The sequence below is a fragment of the Zootoca vivipara genome, chromosome 2, assembly GCF_965207765.1.
Source record: "Zootoca vivipara chromosome 2, rZooViv2.hap1.1, whole genome shotgun sequence".
In the NCBI taxonomy this organism is placed as follows: Eukaryota; Metazoa; Chordata; class Lepidosauria; order Squamata; family Lacertidae; genus Zootoca; species Zootoca vivipara.
In genome coordinates, this window is record NC_142584.1 from 108,815,353 (window position 1) to 108,833,797 (window position 18,445).

Consider the following 18,445-nt stretch of genomic DNA (forward strand, 5'->3'; position numbering starts at 1 on the left):
CAAGAGCCAATGGCAGAGGCCCAAATCCTGAAATGTTCTGTGATTGAACATCATGTATCGAATCAGAACACAGGGGCTCAGAATCCTTAGTCCAGACTCAAACTCAGGCAAACACAAACCACCGAGTGAGTGTTTCTCCGATGGAAATAGGAATATCCTAAGGAAAAGTGGGACATTCCAGGATCAAATCAGAAACCAAGACGGCTTCTGTAAATCCAGGATTGTCCCTGGAAAATAGAGACACTTGGAATGCAGCTGGAAGGAGCAACTCAAGCTGTGCAAAGGTCAACAGAGGTCAGCCTTGGCTTTGGAAATGGCTTTGTCTGTGTTTTTAAGCAGGGTGCAAAATAAGGCAATGTTGCAGCTGCTCCCCCTAAATCAATACAAATATGAGGTTCTGCACCCCTAACAAAAGCCTGTCCCCCTCCCCAACAGAAATCTTGGCTATGCCCATGGTTGGAATGAGAAAAAGGACAAAGGAATCAAACTCAAATATGGAGGAATCATATTTATTTTGATACAATAAAAGTTGCTGTTTGGAGCCACAAGAAAGTCGAGGAAGCAGGGCGGCGAGGGGAACCTCCTCACGTTTTTGGTTTTGCATGTGGAAACCTCCATGTTCAAACCCCCAACTTTTAAACGAACAATTCAATACATTTGAATGTTGAAACCCGAGTGAGTGTTCAACTCTTTAAGGTGAGATCGCACCTGCTATTGGGGATGTCTCTTCTCCCCGCTGCCCTCATAAACAAATATTAAAACTCTAGTATAAAATTCCTCTCTTCTAAAAAAAAAGCATTTTTTCCATGAATAATAATTTGAGCTCTTTGCTAGTGAGAAAACAGAAATATGTGATTTAAGGTGCTTTAATTAACACACACTTTGGAAGGGAAAAAATCCTCTTCAAACAATCAACATGTTTGGATTTGCACATGGAAAACAAGTTTAGATTATTATTATTTTTTAAAAAGCATAGCCAAAGTACATTTCCCCCTGCTACATGAATTACAAAACTCATTTCCCTACCTAATTCAATGCCCTGCAGTGTCTGGATATTTGCAAACTCCTGTCTCCAAATCTTTGATTATGTGGCCGGCATGAAATGTATGTTTTGTGGTCAAAAAAAAAAAATTGTGGTTTTTGAGGAACTAAAAGGCAGGAGAATAACATTACTGGATCAGCCCAAAGGGTCCATTTTAATCCAGTGTCCTATTTCCAGATGATTTCAGAAAGTCCACATGCAAGGTGTGAAGGGAAACAGAAAAGACAGGAAACCGATTCTTGAAATGGATGCTTTAGCTGCGATTCCTGCATTGCAGGGGGTTGGACTAGATGGCACTTGGGGGTACCTTCCAACTCTACAATCTTACGATTCTATGAAATGATGAGGCTGGAGGCAAATGTCAGGGCTGAGAAGTTTTCCATTTCCCCTATTGGGCTTCCCCCAGGAAAACCCAACTGACGTTTGCACCAAATCAGCCGCAACGACTGGGTTTTCCCATGGGGAAGTGGTGGCACCAGCAGAAGTGTGGACAAGCTCAATGTGTGTGTGTGTGTGTGTGTGTGTGTGTACCCCTAGGGCAGGCAAAATGTGGAGCTGTGAGCCCATCGCTGTATTTGCAGCTCAGATAAGTTTTGTGAGGGTTTCTCCCCCCCCCTCTTTCTGCATATAAGCACTTGGACACTACCCATGTTGTAAAAGCACATTTTTTGTATGTGGGGGGGAGAGGGGAGGGGGTTTAACTGTCCTCTGGGATCGCCCTCCAACTGTCTCCCTCATTGACACGCTGCTGTCATCAGGAGAAGGCAGGGGAGAGTCAAAAAATATGTGATGGATCCCACAGCCACTTTGAAGGGAAGGAGTGGTTATGGTTAGCCATATTCATGTGAAAAAGAGACCGCAGGCGGTTGTGAGGGGAGCACAACACCCCTTTTGCCGCCCTAGGCGGCTATAAAATGAAACAACTCATAAAGAGTCCATAAACAATCCAAAAAAAGGATGAGAGAGACAGAGAGAGCGAGGGAGAGAGAGAGAGAGAAGCAGAATGAGCAACAGAGTGTAAATCAGGCATCCCCAAACTGCGGCCCTCCAGATTTTTGGCCTACAACTCCCATGATCCCTAGCTAACAGGACCAGTGGTCGGGGAAGATGGGAATTGTAGTCCAAAACATCTGGAGGGCTGAAGTTTGGGGATGCCTGGTGTAAATGGTTGAAAAGGCCCAAGAACAGGTGACCAAAAGAAAGCCTGAGGAGAAAGCGTATCTATAAAAAGAAAGAAAGGCACTGGACACGAATGAGTGAAAAGGGAAGGGAACAAGAGAAAGAAACAAAGAATAAGGGAAAATACAAAGAAGATGGAAAGGGAGGAAGAGGGTCCAGTTTCGGGTTTTTATGGGGCCCAGGCAAAATATGTACACTGCCTATGGCCTAGGTAGATCCCATGCTCACAAACCCCATGCAAAAAAAGCACAAGGGACTCTGTGGCACTTTCACACCTAAAATGGGTACTGCCGGACCTGGAAAAAGTTCAGACAGGGAGTGGATGGAGGCAACTGCTTTACCAGCCAATGGCTTTGTCACAATGCCACACGTTATCCAATTGTCTAAAGCCACCCGGATGATCTGACAAACTACCTCAGGGTGAACGCTCTCACCCTGAGGTAGCTTCTTCATCTGTATCATCCCGCCAAGGACAGGAATAATTTTTACTATGGGCACAGGTGTGGCGAAATGTGTGGCACGTTGATCATCTCCGACCATTTTCTGTATTGCTCTGTCAGGCGGTAAGCAGAATTTTACCACACCTCAGGAGTTAGATGTGAGGTAAAAAGGTTGTCCGCAACCATTCTCTGTATCATCCTTAGCGGTATTTACACGCTTCATTCAGGGTTGAGCTGTAGGTGGATATATTTATTCACACGCAACGTTCGACCGGTACACAACAGCTGAGCTGTACAAATCAACATCCATATTCACTCTTTTACACACATGCGAGTGCAGAGGCAACTTTTGTACTTGTGCCCAAGGAGAACAAGCGAACTGCCATGCGGTTACAAGAATTTTACTTTAACCGCTTGTCAAGGTGAAATGTGTGGTTAAAAACGACCCGCAACTAGGCTTTGTGTCTTCCTGTCAAATGGTAAGGAGAATTTCGCCATGCACCCGGCGCAGATGTGCGGCAAAAACATATAATAAAATGCCGCCTCTGCATCTTCTCGCAATAAAATAACAAAGCGGATGGGTAAAGTGTTGGCAGGCAAGGCAAGGAAGTTTTCTTCTCCCAACATGGCCCCAGTCTCTCCCTTCCAGCCTGGAACCTTACCCACTTGCACGTGGTTCTTGTTATTTGAGATAGGGAGGAGAGAAACACAACCCACGATTCATTAACAAGTGCCTTTTAAAAAAAGTATAAAGAAACAAAAGGAAGGAAGGAAGGGGTTAAATCTACTTGATACAGTGTTTGGTATGATTGGATTATTATGATTTAGGGGCCTTTTTATTTATTTTTTTGCTATCCTGTGGAAATTGCTGCTGCTTCCTCCTCCTCAGGAGAGGTCTTAGAGGAGGCGAATGAGCCAGACGCCCAGCATAGCCAGAGCCATTGGCAGGGAGAGATGGCTGGTGGGCAGGGTGGCAGCCGAGTTGCAGAAATCGCCCTGGCAGCAGTAGTAAGTGGTGGTGTACTTTAGGCCCACATAACTCTCCGTGTCATTCCTGTTGCATTTCTCCTCAGCAACGCAGTTCCTCCTCATGATAAGGCCCTGGCCACCTGCAGCAAGGAACAACAAACAAACAAAAGGCAATGAATAAGGTGCATTTTATCGAACAGCACATGTTGGGAGCTTCTCTACTTCCAACAGCTAAGGCCAGCATGGCCAATGGTTAGGGAGGATGGTGAACTTTGGCCCGACAACATCTGGAGGGTGCCCTAGTTGAGGAAGGCAAACATTTTGGCATGTTGGCAGGGGGGGTGCGATGAGGGGGGTCGCCCCGGGCGCGACCCTGGAGGGGGTGACACTCGGCGCGCCCCCCGCGACTCAGCCGAGCCCCGCCGCCCGCCCGTTACGGGCCGCCGTGCGCCAGTGGCAGCCCATACGGACTGCGCATGTGCAGCAGCCTGTACGGAGTGCGCGCGCATGGGATGCCGCACAAAATCCCTCTTTCGCTGCTGTTTGTGCCTACGGAAGTGTTGTGGTGGTCACACTGCTTCGTTTCCAATCAGTGCATATCCTGTAACTTCCTGTTGACATCGCACAAATGTCCTGGCTATTTCCCCCTCACACTTCTGTTGCACTACAGCACGAACGAAAGCAGACTATCTCCATCACTAATGCACTGTTATTGTGCAATAACATGTTGCAGAATATGCCAGCGATAAAACACAAGCCTGACTCCCTCCTCCCCCGCAAAAAAAAACCACCCCCAAAAAACCAGGATCAAGCTTGATCTTGCGTTTCAGAGAAATCTTATGCACCACATCCCCTTCTCATGTTACTAGGGTCTATCTCAGTGTTTCTCAACCTTTTTTGGGCCACGGCACACTTGTTCCGTGAAAAAAATCACGAGGCACAGCACCATTTAAAAAGTTAAAAAATTTAACTCTGTGCCGCCCTATATTATAATTATGACTGTAAGAAACACTTGCCAAATATTGCTTTCCGGCGGGTCAGCGGTGTGTATTGGCGGCCGCCAGGCACGTGACAATGCAAATCGCCCTTCTCGTCGCCGCACGTCGCGGCACACCAGCCAGCGTCTCGCGGCACACTAGTGTGCCGCGGAACAGCGGTTGAGAAACGCTGGTCTATCTGGCTTCAGCGGATGGATCTCCCTTACATAAACAGTGTTTTTAATGAACCTGAGTCAGCCAGATTTAAGATGGCTGAGCAGCTTTGACAAAATGGGAGAGGTTTTTTTTTTTTTTTGCCAGGCTTATGCATGTAGACTCTAAATAGCAATGTAATTTATTCCACATACGTGACTTTTTTCATGGGGACTGGCCCAAACGCTCTCTCAGGGAGGGAACAAAATTATGCCAGGAACAGCTTATGGGGGGGAAACAGCAGGGCAGACAACAGAAGTAGGGAAAGGGTGGGGTTTGAGGGGGGGGGGAGAGAGAATAATCTGAGAAACTAAAGAAGTATCTTTACCTGATGATCCCCGGATGGTAGCACAAACCTCTCCAGCTTGGCAGGTGGTGGTGGTGGTATGGCAGGGCATTCCGTGAAACGTGAACGAACATTTCAAGCACTGCAGAGCAGATCCTGAAGCACAGAGAAATATATATTTTCAAAAGGTGAGAGAGATAATTGAGAATTCTACTGACCAGACATTAGGGCACAAGTCTTAGGACTCTGGTCAGGGCTAACGGGGGGGCAGGGGGGGCCTTTTGCCAGGGCCTCTAGCTGAAAGGTGGACCTCAGATTTAGAAATTTGTTGACTTTCTGTCTTTCGAGAAGGTCTGCAATTTCTTATTTTAGGTGGATCAGACCAAATTGTGGCATACTCTCCCAGCTGGAAAAGCATTTCTTCCTTAAGAAATATCTCGATTCTATTGCTTTATTTTGGTTTCATGTGTTGTTACTTTTAATATTTATTATGCTTAGGGGCCTCAAAAGCTGGGAGTAGCTACCCTGGGCATCTCTGGTAGAGATCGGGGGTGGCACCCGACTTTTGTGACAACCTGATAACACATACAAAACAGTTATAACAATAATAATGATTTGTTGTTTGTACCCTGCCCATCTGACTGGGTTGCCCCAGCTACTCTGGGTGGCTTCTAGCCAATGTCAGGTACCGACCGGTAGTTGTTTATCTCTTTTACATCTGATGGGAGGGCATTCCACAGGGCGGGCGCCACTACCGAGAAGGCCCTTCCCTATACACGGCTGCCTTCAGATGTTTCCAAAATGTTGTAAAAACAGTTAAAAGGAGTGTGACAGCACTCTGCCTATTTGTGAGCCAAGCACCACACTGTCTCTGCCAACCTGGTGCCCTCCAGATATTTTGAACCACAGTCCTCATCAGCCTACGCCAGGCAACGGATAGGGCTGTCTTTAGAGATGGTGACTAATCTTGCCCAGATCCATTTTGCTCCCCTTGAAATTCCTTTGGAAGCTTTGCCCGAGAAGGGCTCTCCAGATCCGCCTCAGATTCCGTTTGAAGTGAAATCTGGGGGCAACTCTGCTTCAGATACGGAGAAAGACATCACTGCTAGAGATTCATAGCCCCCTCCCCCTTTAAAAGAGCAACAGATCTCTGCGGTGAACGCAGCCTTTGAATACTGTCACTGTAGCGGCATTTGAAAACTTAGCAAGCTACGAAAAAGTCTATCTTTTAATTCCATCATTGCTGCCGGTGGGATTAGAAAACGACGCACTAAGAGGCGGGCTAATGCAAGACCTTTAAAAGCAATTGTTCCAGCTATCTGGGCTTGTCTGTCTTTAGAACTGTGGCTTAATTACAAGTTGCGAAAAGTGTTGCTTCCAGACAAATAGTTAACTTTACAGGTACCTCGGGTTACGAACATAATTTGTTCTGTACTTCCAAAACCGTTCTTAAACCGAGGTACTGCTTTAGCTAATGGGGCCTCCCGCTGCTGCCGTGCCACCGCTGCACAATTTCCGTTCTGGGGTAAAGTTCATAACCCGAGGTACTACTTCCGGGTTAGCAGAGTTTGTAACCCGAAGTGTTTGTAACCCAAGGTACCACTGTAGTGGCAATCTGGATGAGATGGGCTACAGGCCTGATCCATCAGACTCTTGTGGGCATTCCCAGGATTAAAACTAGGGGGGGGCACGCCAGCCACGCCCCCACCCCCAGCCACACACCCCAGCCACCCGATCCCCCCAGGAGGCGTGGTCAACATCCACACACCCCAGAGGGGAGGGAGCCCATTTCCAGCCATTACCGAGGCAGCACATGGAGCCACCCACGCTTGTGCTTCTGCCTTGCCCGCTCCTTTACCAGCAGTGGTGACTAAAACGAGGCAGCAGCAGCAAAGCTGCCTACGTCAAGGGAAACCTGGACCTGGACCTGGGCTAACTTCAGCCCACACTCCTTCAATTCACAGAGAGCGCAACACAGAAAGTGCTGCCCCACAATGCTCCGCAGCACCTCATTTGCATACATGCAAATGAAGTGCCGCGGAGCATTGTAGGGCAGCACTTTCCCTCGACGGAGGCAGCTTTGCTGCCACTGCTGCGACTTCGCTTCAACCGAGCAGGCCGAGGCGGAGCACAGCTGGCAGCTTCCCTGCCTGTTGTGCCGTGCTCTCCAGCTGCCCGCTGTGCCTGGCCCTGCCTGGCAGGGCGCCAGACCATGGCACCTGGTATAGTTAAGATGGCCCTGCCCGCTGTGGCAAGATCGTGCACCCAACGGAGAAAGTGAACTGCTTTGACGTCAGCGCATACCGCGAGCTGTTTATACCATTTCCCCCCTTTTTTTCTTCTAGGGGGGCAGCTGCCCCCCGCCCCGCCCCGTGCTGGGTACGCCCATGCAGACTCTTCTTACGTTTTGGGCTGTGGGACTGAAATGGACGATAACCATGATTGCCACCTTGAGTGCCTTGGAGTAAAGAATATAAATACTATAATAATGATGATAATAATAATAATAATAATAATAATAATAATAATAATAATAATAAATGCAATAATAAAATAATAATAATAGCATAGAAATGTACTTGCACGGTCTTGCCTATGTTGTCTAATCTTTACACTGTAGAATTGAAGGACCCACCCTACTTGACTGAATAGACCTAAATAGTATTGTTTTTCAGGAAATACAGGGAGGGGAAGACCTCCCAGGGTGAGAGACTGGGAGCAGGAAGGAAAGTTCCCAGGTTTGGAGTCGGTAGGGTCCGGTCCACAAGTTTCCGTGTGAGAAAAGGGTTAAGAGCTACCTTTGAGAGAGGACTCTGTGTTTTCTTCTCTCCCCCCCCCTTGTTTTATTGCATTATTTTATCTCATTGCATTATGAAAAAAGTTTTTTAATAAAACCTTTTTAAATAAGGAAAAAAATGAAACCAAGGTGCATGCCCCACCAAATGTAGGCATTTTAAGAAGGCACACATACCCATCACAAAAGATTCACATATAATCTCACAAGTAGGATTTGGTCCCAAGAGATACAGGGACATGGGTCAGAATTGCCCGTGCTTTTTGCACCCTTTAACCCACCATTCCCTCATGTCACCAGTGTTTTGCAGAGTGGGATAATGGGCACTCACAGCTCTTTTAAATAAGCAAAATAAGCTCTTTGAAATAAAATAAAATAAGTTTAAAATAAGCTCTTTTAAATAAGCAAGTGATGCCCTGCCAAAGGCACACACAAATAAGACACTATAATCTCAAGCACACACACACACACAACAGTCGGCAGGACTAGCAAACAGCCCGCGGTGAGCTTTGCTGCAAGAAGCAAACATTGCAGACAGGAACGAGGTGGATGCCCAGTATGGAAAAAACAGCTCTGCTCCAAACCACAGCCCTTCGTGGAAAACAAGACCTTTCCCAGGGCCTCTAAAATGTGTGTTTCCTGCACACTGGAGCAGTATGCCCTGTTTGCGCGCATCCTTGAAAAGGGCGGCGATGGCAATGTTCGTGGGGAGAGACAGGATTTTCTGAGTCAGGCCAGAGGGGAAAAATAATATTTGCTTGCCTGCTGTCCCTCCCTGATGATCAGAATCCTTTTGCATAGCTGACAAGACACTGTTTGGTAAGATGGCAGAAAGCTCTGCCTTGAAAACGAGAGAAGTAAAGCGTCTGAAATCTACCTGGGAGCATTCACCTGCCTGACCCGGGTGGTTCCCACAGACTGTGAAGCCACACTGTGGTTTGTAAAACTCCCTGTCCTTCCCCACTGTGTTTTTCCTCATGACTGAGCCTGGCACCGCCATCAGATTTGGAGGCCCTGTTCATAGGGTGTATAGTTCTGGGGCCAATCCCAAACGACACATTATATGCTAACACATGCATCCGCTACCAGTTCCTGGGTTTGTTTTTAAATAGCAAGAGGGCAATTTGGAGCACAGAAAAGTGTGTGTTGCAGTGTTTTTACTGCTTCGAATTGTGAGGGCAAGCTCACAGAGGACAGAGCCTCAGGCAGGAAAATAACAATTACATCCTGCCCTGAAGGGTGGAGGGAGGAAAAAATAATGGTTTCAGGAAGTGCTGCTGGCACTTAAAAGATTTGGCTACAGCAGGGGGTCCCCAGACTACGGTCCGCGGGCCAGATGCGAACCAATTGGCCTCCCAATCCGGCCCGCAACGCCCCTTGCCGCCCACTGCCGCCGCCCGCTCTTGCGGCGCGCAGTGCGGCGGCGCAGTTCCAGATTGGAAAAAAGCGCCGAAAATCGTTTGTGCGCATGCGTAGAAGAGGTCATTTCCGGTGCACTTCCGGGTCGGGGGAGGTCCATACGCATGCACACAAACGATTCTTGGCGATTTTTTCCGACCTGGAAGCGCGCCACCGCGCCAGTAAGTGTGTGTGCGCATGCACACGGGCGCGCACTCCCCTGCCCTCCGGCCCAAAGCCGGGTAAGTCTGGGGACCCCTGGGCTAGAGCCATTAATACAACAAAGTAGATTCCAGTACTAAAGCTTAGGAGACAGCTAGACTGATGGGGTCCCCCAGAGGACACCCAAAAGACCCCCCCCAATCCTCAATCTTATAACAACTAAGTATGTTTATTTAAAGACTGCCTTCATGTTTTGGTGTTACTGCATAGAAGCCAGCCACAGAAACAGATAAAAATTAAGTTTTTCATGTGCTACTTTTATTTCTCCCATTGGCATCAGGTTGGGCACACTGAGAAGATGATGGATTAGTTGCCCCCTCTTAGGCCAGATCAAGTGGGGCTTCTCTTAAAATTTTAATGAAATCTGTAAGGCCATACGTTAGCGCCTCCCATAGCTGCCAAGTTATCCCTTTTTTACAGGGATTTTCCCTTATGCTGAATAGGCTTTCTCGCGAGAAAAGCGAAAACTTGGCAGCTATGGCGCCTCCCCCTCCCTGATAACCAGAGTTTAAGTCTTGCACGTAACGCCTTTTCTCTTTTTGTAGTGCGGTCGTCGCGGCCCAGTTGTTCTTGTGATTTATGAAAACGGCTTTTCAGCTTTTTAATTTCCATTCTCCGCAAGACAGGGAGAAACGGCCAAAAGGGTTTGCATAACAGGCAGCATGTTTCGGGGTGTGGCAAGTGAGTAACGGGGGAAGATTTTAGCAATGGCTTTCTTCGATAAAATGCGAGCGAGCGAGTTGAAAGAATTCCACTCAGTAGGGATGCTGGCAAAGAAGGGTGCCCGTGTGTTTCTGAGTCATCATCACAACCCCCAGGGCGCTTCCCTGCCTGAGTTCTCCACGGGAAAATAACCGCAACACTCCAGCTTAGCTCGAGGCAGAAATTTCCAGATTTCTCTGCGGGCGGCAGCCTTTGATCAACAACTAGTTCCTGGCGGGACAATACTGTGACCCATGGAAACTGGTTGAGACGTGTTTGGGTTGCAAAGCGAAGGAGGATTGCAATTTATTGTAGGGGTGGGGGGGGAACCCCCACAAGTTGTGAAACCATTCTTGAAGGTGTTCGACTCTCTCTGTATGAGTGCAGTTTTGGAATTCTTGCCCTAAGAGGCGGGGGCCGGATTGTGATGACTCAAGTGGACCATGTGAAGAAGACATTTTGGAGGAGGGCCCTGGCTGAGGAAAGTGGATGTTATTTATTTATTTATTTATTTATTTATTTATTTATTATTATTATTATTATTATTATTATTATTATTCAGCCTCTCAAGACCAGTGGACTTCAAATGTTCCATCCTTCAGGAATCTTTTCAGCCTTGATTTGCCAAGGAAGTGTTGTGGTTTGGCCGGGAAATCCCTGAGCACTGCAAAGAGAGCTGCCTGGGGTGAATTCTAAGGCGTGGCAACACAGTTTGGCCAGGCTGCGGGGTTACGCCTTGTTCTCACCCCTCAATAACATTCCTCTGTAGCAGCCACACAACGCAAGGGAATTTCAGGCACATTGTGCAAGCTTTCCACAACGATCTTCTCACAGAGGGTAAACTTTCAAGGTAGACCGTTGGTCTAGGGCCACATCTCCACTGTACATTGAAACCCACACAGCTTCCGCCAAATAATCTTAGGAACTGTAGCTTGTCAAGGGTGCAAAGAGCTGTAGCTCTGTGAGGGGGCAAACTACAGTTCCCAATATTTTTTGGAGGAAAGCCTAGATCGAATGAACACTAAATCCCTAACATAAGCCAGTAGGGCTACATATTTATTTCATTTATTATATTTCTGGCTAACATTTTAAAAGTCTTGAAAAGGGGATTAGACAAGTTCGTGGGCCAGGATGGCTGTGTGCTGCCTCTGATATTTGAGGTGGTATGCTGCCTCTGAATACCCCTCTGAATACCAGTTGCCTGGGAATTCAAGAGGTTAGAGCATGGTGTTGGTAACACCAAGGTTGCAGGTTCAATCCCCATATGGGACAGCTACGTATTCCTGCATTGCAGGGGGTGGGACTAAGATGACCCCCAGGGTCACTTCCAATCCTACAATTCTATTATTCCTGCGCTCCTGTGTGGCTTGTGGGCTTTCCCTAGGCAACTGGTTGGCCACTGTGGAAATGGGATTTTGGACTAGATGGGCCACTGGCCCGATCCGAATGGGTTCTTCTTGTGTTCTGTCCTGATCAGGGCCATCTTAAGCATACCTGGCGCCCTGGCGCTGTGGTGCGAAGATCCCTCCGGCGCCCCCCCCCCGCCCCATTTTGCAGCACAGCTGTCTGGTGGCCCGGCGCCACCCAGCCTTGCCATAGGGCCGGCCCTGGTCCTGATCCTGCACCTCAAAACAGCTGGTTTAAGAAAATGGCAAGGAAACCAGCAACAGAGCAACACGAAACGAAACAACATGCCCTAGGTTAAAAGTACAAATCTGAAAACAGGAGATCTGGAAGGCCATGGCCAAAAGAGAAAAGGGGGGGGGTATTAATCTGGTAGTTAAAATGCCAGGAGGCTCAGGAAGCGTGCCAAGCAAGCCAACGGAGGATAACTGTTCCAAAAATAGGGTGTCGTGAGTGAAAAGGCTCTTTCTCTCATCACCCTCTCTCTCAGCTCCACAGGTGAAGCGGACCAGAAGAGGGGCCTCATAGGAAAACAATAATATCCATGCAGATACACGGAGGGCTGCAATCTCACATATTATTATCCTGCAATAAGTCCCATTGAGCTCTTGTCAAACACAATGATGACTTCGGTCGAAAAGCACGACCTCGGTCTTTACAGTAATAAATTCCAAAACGGTGGTTTTCTTCTCCTGGTTGAAACCTACTAGAAACATCTATTCCCATTTAGGTACTTAGGGCGTGCCTACCTGTGGTTACTCCTAAGGGCAGGGCACACAAATAAATTTATTTTTATTGACTTGTTCCATTTATATCCTGCTCTTCCTCCAGGAAGAGCCCCCCCCCCGGGGGGGGCGGTTGCAAAATGCTTAAATAATAAAAAGGAGAAAAACATTCTAAAAACAGTTTAAAACATTCTAAGAACGATTTTCTCAGGGTTGCCAGGATCAGTATCCTTTTGGGTAAGGAGGAATGTTTTTTGAATCTCTCTGAAAGTCAATAATGACGCAGACTCTCAGTGTATCTCTAAGCTACATGTGTGCTGAGTTGATCCCATGATCACCCATCTGTGTGGCAGACAGAGATAATCGTGAACTCAACAGCAACCAGCCCAAGATGCGACAGCAGATTCTAGTACACTCAGTGGTGGTTGGAGGTCTGCCCAGTGATGGTGATGTGATAGAAGCCCCTCTCCCCTTCTCCCTACAAACGTACTTAAGACAGTAACACAATAACTCATGAAATAAATGAAGCAATTCATCAGTTTGTATCATTCATACTTGGAGTAGACTTATTGAAACCAATGGGCGTCAGCTGGTGACTAACAAAAATCCACGGATTTCAATGCTTTAGGGACTAAGTGACTCACCAACCCAAGACAATGGGCTGTGAACTCAAGTTGGTCTGCAAAGGAAAATAGTTCATTGTGATATTGGGGAATTGACAGGTAAGTGGTCCTGCCTGGCCAACATAGCTATTAGGGGACTTCAGGTTCTGACTTGCTGTCTGGATCCAGTTCCCCACCCTTGACTTAGCTGGTTATGCAACCCATTGCTTCTTTTCCTCATCCGCAATTGCGAAATTTGCATCTTGCTCTTTTGCTTCCTGACACGAACCACCTTGCGTGGCAAAAGAACGGAAGAAAAGCCCTACAAGATTAGGCCAAAGTCCCACTTAGTCCTGTATCCTGACCTCACGGTGGTCAACCAAAGAGAAATGAGGCTCTCCCCACTTGTAATTCCAAGCAACTAATGTTGAGAGGCATGCAGACAGTGTAGGAAGAACAGAGGTATTGGGTCTAGGAGGCACTAATAGCTGTATCTTCCAGGAATCTGCCTAATCCTGTCTATGTCCATCACCATGTCTTGTGGGAGCAAAACCCAAAGTCTAACTGTGTGAAGAAGTGCCAACGTTAATCTTCATTGAATGAGTTAATTGTCAGTGAGAGGGAGATAAGCAAGATATACAACATTTGTTGTTTTGTTGTTTAGTCATTTAGTCATGTCCGACTCTTCGTGACCCCATGGACCAGAGCACACCAGGCACTCCTGTCTTCCACTGCCTCCCGCAGATTGGTCAAACTCATGTTAGTATACAACATAAAAGGTAAAGGTAAAGGGACCCCTGACCATTAGGTCCAGTCGCGGACGACTCTGGGGTTGCACCGCTCATCTCGCTTTACTGGCCGAGGGAGCCGGTGTACAGCTTCCGGGTCATGTAGCCAGCATGACTAAGCCACTTCTGGCGAACCAGAGCAGCGCACAGAAATGCGCTTTACGTTTACCTTCCCGCCGGAGTGGTACCTATTTATCTACTTGCACTTTGAACCAGGCAGAGGGCCTTCTTGGTAGTGGCGCCCACCCTGTGGAACACCCTCTCATCAGATGTCAAGGAAATAAACAACTACCTGACTTTTAAAAGACATCTGAAGGCAGCTTCCCTAAAGTTTTTTAATGTTTGATGTTTTATCGTGTTTCTAATATTCTGTTGGGAGCCGCCCAGAATGACTGGGGAAATTATTATTATTATTATTATTATTATTATTATTATTATTATTATTATTATGGGCAGGGTATAAATAATACATTATTATTATTATTATTACTCACAAAGAATTTTGAATTCACATCTGCCAATAGAAAAAAAACCAAGGCCAACTTCTGAATTTCAGCAGAAATGTGAATGCTGAGGGTGAGGGTTTTTTTGTTTTGTTTTTTTGTTTGTTTTTAAAAACTATCTTGTTTTTACTGAAGAAATGTTAAGGAAACAGCCCATTCTCAGCCCTGCATTTCAAAACACCTCTAAAAACTCAAGAGCATAATCTGGAACAGTGCAGGCTGAAACCGTGAATAACCTGGGATTATCCCGCTGCTTTCCCCTGGGTGGGGGGGAACCGCTATTTAGTGCTCAAATCAGAGCAAGTGGCAATCAAATTGTCCCTGGGAAAGGAATGGTTCGAGTGGGAAACCGCTCAGACCTGCGTTGTCTAGAATCGGGGCAAGCAGAAGCGTGCGATATCCCTCAGTTCCAAAAGCGTGAAGTTACTCCCAGCGACTGAGTTTTGTGTGGCACCCTAAGGGCTAGTCATTTTTACTGGAACATCAACTTTCCTGGATGAACACCAGCTTACGATTACCAGGGAGGAAGCCTTGCCTACGCAACGCTGCAATACATTTGGTAATCTTAAGGCTGGGCCCAAGACTTTCCCTCACCATCACCCATCGTTAAAGGAAGAATAAGTGCTTGGGGAAGAAGAAAAGTCCCCCTGATTTGTTTCGACTCTTCATGTTCTTTTTTCTCAAGTTGGCTGACCACGGTGTGTGAGTGATGGTGTTGGGGAAGGAAAAATAGATGTCTTAAGAAGAGGAACAAAAACGCTACATGTTTGGATATGCATTAGTCTTTAAACACGGGAGCTATCCCTGGCCCATCCCTGATGGGTGTTTTCTAGAGATCACCACTCTCTCTAGAGATTCCACAATATATCCTTTGTCTTGTCTGTGGCATTCCTCTTTTCTTTTCTTTTTTAAAAGAAACTTGTTACCTGATTACGACCCCCGCCCATTCCATCTTAAGTCCGATGCTTTCAAGATCTCCACCTGCCCCCTTTCTCCTTAAGCTCCTTGACTTATTTTCCTGTGCTTTCTCAACAGTTTCAAAGAGAGTTTCAAAGCCGTGACTCTTAAATAGCAGGGTGGGGCAAGGCAGCACCAGGGAGGCAAATTACCCGTAGTTTTCCATGTATTAGACAATGTTTTAGTACGCTAGACTAATGGGGTCTTCTTATACACGGAATATATGAGTGGGGACCTGGGATTGGTTGCTGCCGTGAGCAGGAGATTGTCAGCGATGGTAGTGCGGGTGATTCAACAACTCTGGGCAATCCTCCCCCCCAAAAGCTCAACAACTGGGCAATTCCCCCCCCCCCATTTTCTTAATTTCGAGTCCCCCCAAATAGGGGGTGCGTCTTATACACGGGGGCGTGTTATACACAGAAAAATACAGTGTTTGGCACAGCGGAAATATGGAGGTTTGCGGGTGATCCCAATAGGGAGGTGATCAATTGGTGGTGCCATTACAAAAAAGCAACAACACTCAGGGCTTGCTAAAGTGAATTAGAGAGGGGACATTGTAATGCCTTGGTTCCTTCTGAATCGCAATAGGAACACGTGGCAGTAAGGTTATCGGTTGCCTGTGCAAGTGGTCTTGGGGGACCATCCCCAAATGGCCAGAGGGGCATAAGAACACAAGAATAACTCTGCTGGATCAAAGGTCATGATTAGTAGGTATCGATAGCCATGAATTTGTCTAGTCCTTTTTTATGGCCACCCAAGTTAGGGGCTACCACTACCTATTACCGGAGCAAATTCCACAGCTTAACTACCGTATTGGCCTGAATACAAGCCTCACTTCCCCCCCCCCAAATTCCGACCCTGAAAAGTTAAGGCGCGGCTTATATTCGTGACCTTACAGTATGCAGCCAGAAGCATGGGGAAAGCGGCACCCGCCCTACACGTAGTCCACCATCCTCTCCCCCAAGGCCTGGAAGGGAGAGAGCGAGGAAGGGAAAAGGCCACTGGCAACACAGCATGGCTTGTCGTCGTCCCCCCCCCCCCCCAGTATGCAACCAAGAGCAGCGAGGAATGGAGCGGCTTATATTCAGGTATTTTTTCTTTCTTTGCTTTCTCTCCCCACCCCACCCCTCTAATTTCAAAAGTGAGGCTTATATTTGAGCCAATACGGTATACTGTGTGCAAAAAAGCAAAACAAATCACCTCTTCAAATGGCCACTGGAATATATTTTTTGGGGGAATGGGTGGTAGTCAAGTAAGTTTTACTCAGAGTAGCCCCACCCCATCCAATGGAGAAAACTGAGTCACGTGCATTAATTTCAATAAGGTCTACTCTGAGCAAGGCTTACTTGGATACCTCCCAAAGATCTGTATGTGTGTATCTCCTTCTTAATCCACCTTGGCTGACTTTCAGATCAATCAGTCTTGACAAGTGAGAAAGTTTTGCCCCGAGAGAGTCTTGTGGCAACTTTAAGGATAACAGATTTCTTTGTTTTTTTTTGTTTATCGTCAAAATACAGCTCTCCCATTCTTCTGTCACCAGTGTGACCCTAGGGGCAGCAGCTAACAACATCACAACATTGGCTTACTCTGTGGCTTAAGCTTTTGTAGATTAGAACCTAGTTCAAGAGATGCACAACAGTTAGAGCCACAAATCTATTTGTGTCTTTAAGATGCCGCAACAAGACTTTTTTTTCCCCTGCCGAAGACTAACAGAGGTAAACCCTCTGAGCTGGTAGGAGCTGTAGTTCAAAACATCTGCAGGGCACAACTCTGGCAACTCAAAGATAAGGAGGAGGCAGACCATCCTGACAACTCAAAGATAAGATTGGGGGAAAGAGGTGCTAGCCCACTTTGGACACCTCATGAGAAGAGAAGGCTCCCTGGAAAAGACCCTGATGTTGGGAAAGATGGAGAGCTCAAGGAGAAGGGGACGACAGAGGACGAGATGGTTGGACAGTGTTCTCGAAGCCAGCAACATGAGTCTGACCAAACTGCGGGAGGCAGTGGAAGACAGGAGTGCCTGGCGTGCTCTGGTCCATGGGGTCACGAAGAGTCGGACACGACTAAACAACAACAGCCAAAACCCAGGAGACTGGGACTCTTTATTTTCTAAGGGATGGCACTAAGCCCATTCCCCACCCTCCCTTTTTAGTTTGCAATGTAGAACTATTTTAATGCATTTATTGAGAATACGTTTATCCCAGTTTATAGCCTCAAGGGGCTCTCAGAGCAACTTACAAAATATTTGCACAACATCGCATTCAAAAATATTGTACATATGTTCACAAATAATCCGGTGTGAAGTTTATTTAGCGCGGGGTGGGGGTGGGGGGTTGCCCTTGATCTCTGTCTTCCTTAGAGCTGTCCAGTTTGGAGGGTTTGTTGTTGTGTTTTTAAAAAAAAGGTCAAGCCTTTATTTGGCACAGGAAAAAACAACCTTTTTCCTCCCCAGCTGCCCATTTTGGTGCAATCCATCCATTATTATTATTTTAAAAAAAAACATATTTCTTTATCCAGTTCAGATATAGTGGGAAACACATAGTTTGCCACAAAAGCAGAAGTTTTCTACTTCTCTTATCCAGCAGCTAGGGGAATGACAGCTTTAGTGACAGTTACCCCCTGCCCAAATATATAAAGGGCAATACCTTTGAACCCCCCCTTATGAGAATATTTCTACCAAGAATAAAGAGTTTGCTCTCCCTGCAGGTAATTTTCCTAGTTTGGTCAGTCGAATGAGAAATTGTTACTAGCTAAGAAGATTCTGGCAAGCCACAAAGTAAAGGAATTTGTGGGTGGCGGCGAGGTAAAGATATGAGAAACAAATTCATTAGAAAATATACAAGAACAGGGATAAAACACTTAAGCTGGACGTGCGCCTTACCAATACCGATGCAGGCAAGAACTGCAACACACAGGACAAGGAGCCTGGCCATCATGTAGCTTCTGAGCTGAGAAGAGTCGGGAATGGCAGACTTTCCAAGAGGAGCAATCCCGGTGGCTATGAGTCAGTGAAGGGGTTTATTCCATCTGTGCTATATATATGCATGCCCCACCCACTTGAGGCTAGGTTGGCTGGGTGGGTCTCCCAGCAGTAAACAGCCTGCCTCTGAGTGGCATATGATCCTCGGAGGCAGAGAATAACCACAAGGGCAGAGTGAGTCAGAGAGCAAGGTATCTGGAGCAAGCGGGAGAGGGATCCACTCACGGCGTTGGGTGGGTGCATGCAAACACAAACACACACACA

General features: G+C 46.9%; 1 protein-coding gene and 1 long non-coding RNA gene across 2 annotated transcripts; one reads left to right on the forward strand and one right to left on the reverse strand.

Moving 5' to 3' along the window:
- Positions 1-495: 495 nt before the first annotated feature.
- LY6G6C (lymphocyte antigen 6 family member G6C) lies at positions 496-18,196 on the reverse strand. Its single transcript, XM_035107037.3, has 3 exons — positions 18,083-18,196; positions 5,149-5,262; positions 496-3,770 (listed from the first exon to the last, which is right to left on the reverse strand). Exons 1-3 carry the CDS (start codon positions 18,135-18,137, stop codon positions 3,559-3,561), a joined length of 381 nt encoding a protein of 126 aa, XP_034962928.1. The 5' UTR covers positions 18,138-18,196; the 3' UTR covers positions 496-3,558.
- Positions 16,150-17,493, forward strand: LOC148687044 (uncharacterized). Its single transcript, XR_015948327.1, has 2 exons — positions 16,150-16,289; positions 16,719-17,493. It is a non-coding gene; the product is annotated as an uncharacterized LOC148687044 (long non-coding RNA).
- Positions 18,197-18,445: the final 249 nt, after the last annotated feature.

Bases quoted from the DNA above. Each gene is read 5' to 3' on its own strand.
- LY6G6C (XM_035107037.3), bottom strand. From the start codon at position 18,137: ATGATGGCCAGGCTCCTTGTCCTGTGTGTTGCAGTTCTTGCCTGCATC. The intron at 5,263-18,082 runs GTAAGGCGCACG...TCTGTGCTTCAG, and splicing joins TCTTGCCTGCATCGGTATTG to GATCTGCTCTGCAGTGCTTG. The intron at 3,771-5,148 runs GTAAAGATACTT...TCCTTGCTGCAG, and splicing joins TACCATCCGGGGATCATCAG to GTGGCCAGGGCCTTATCATG.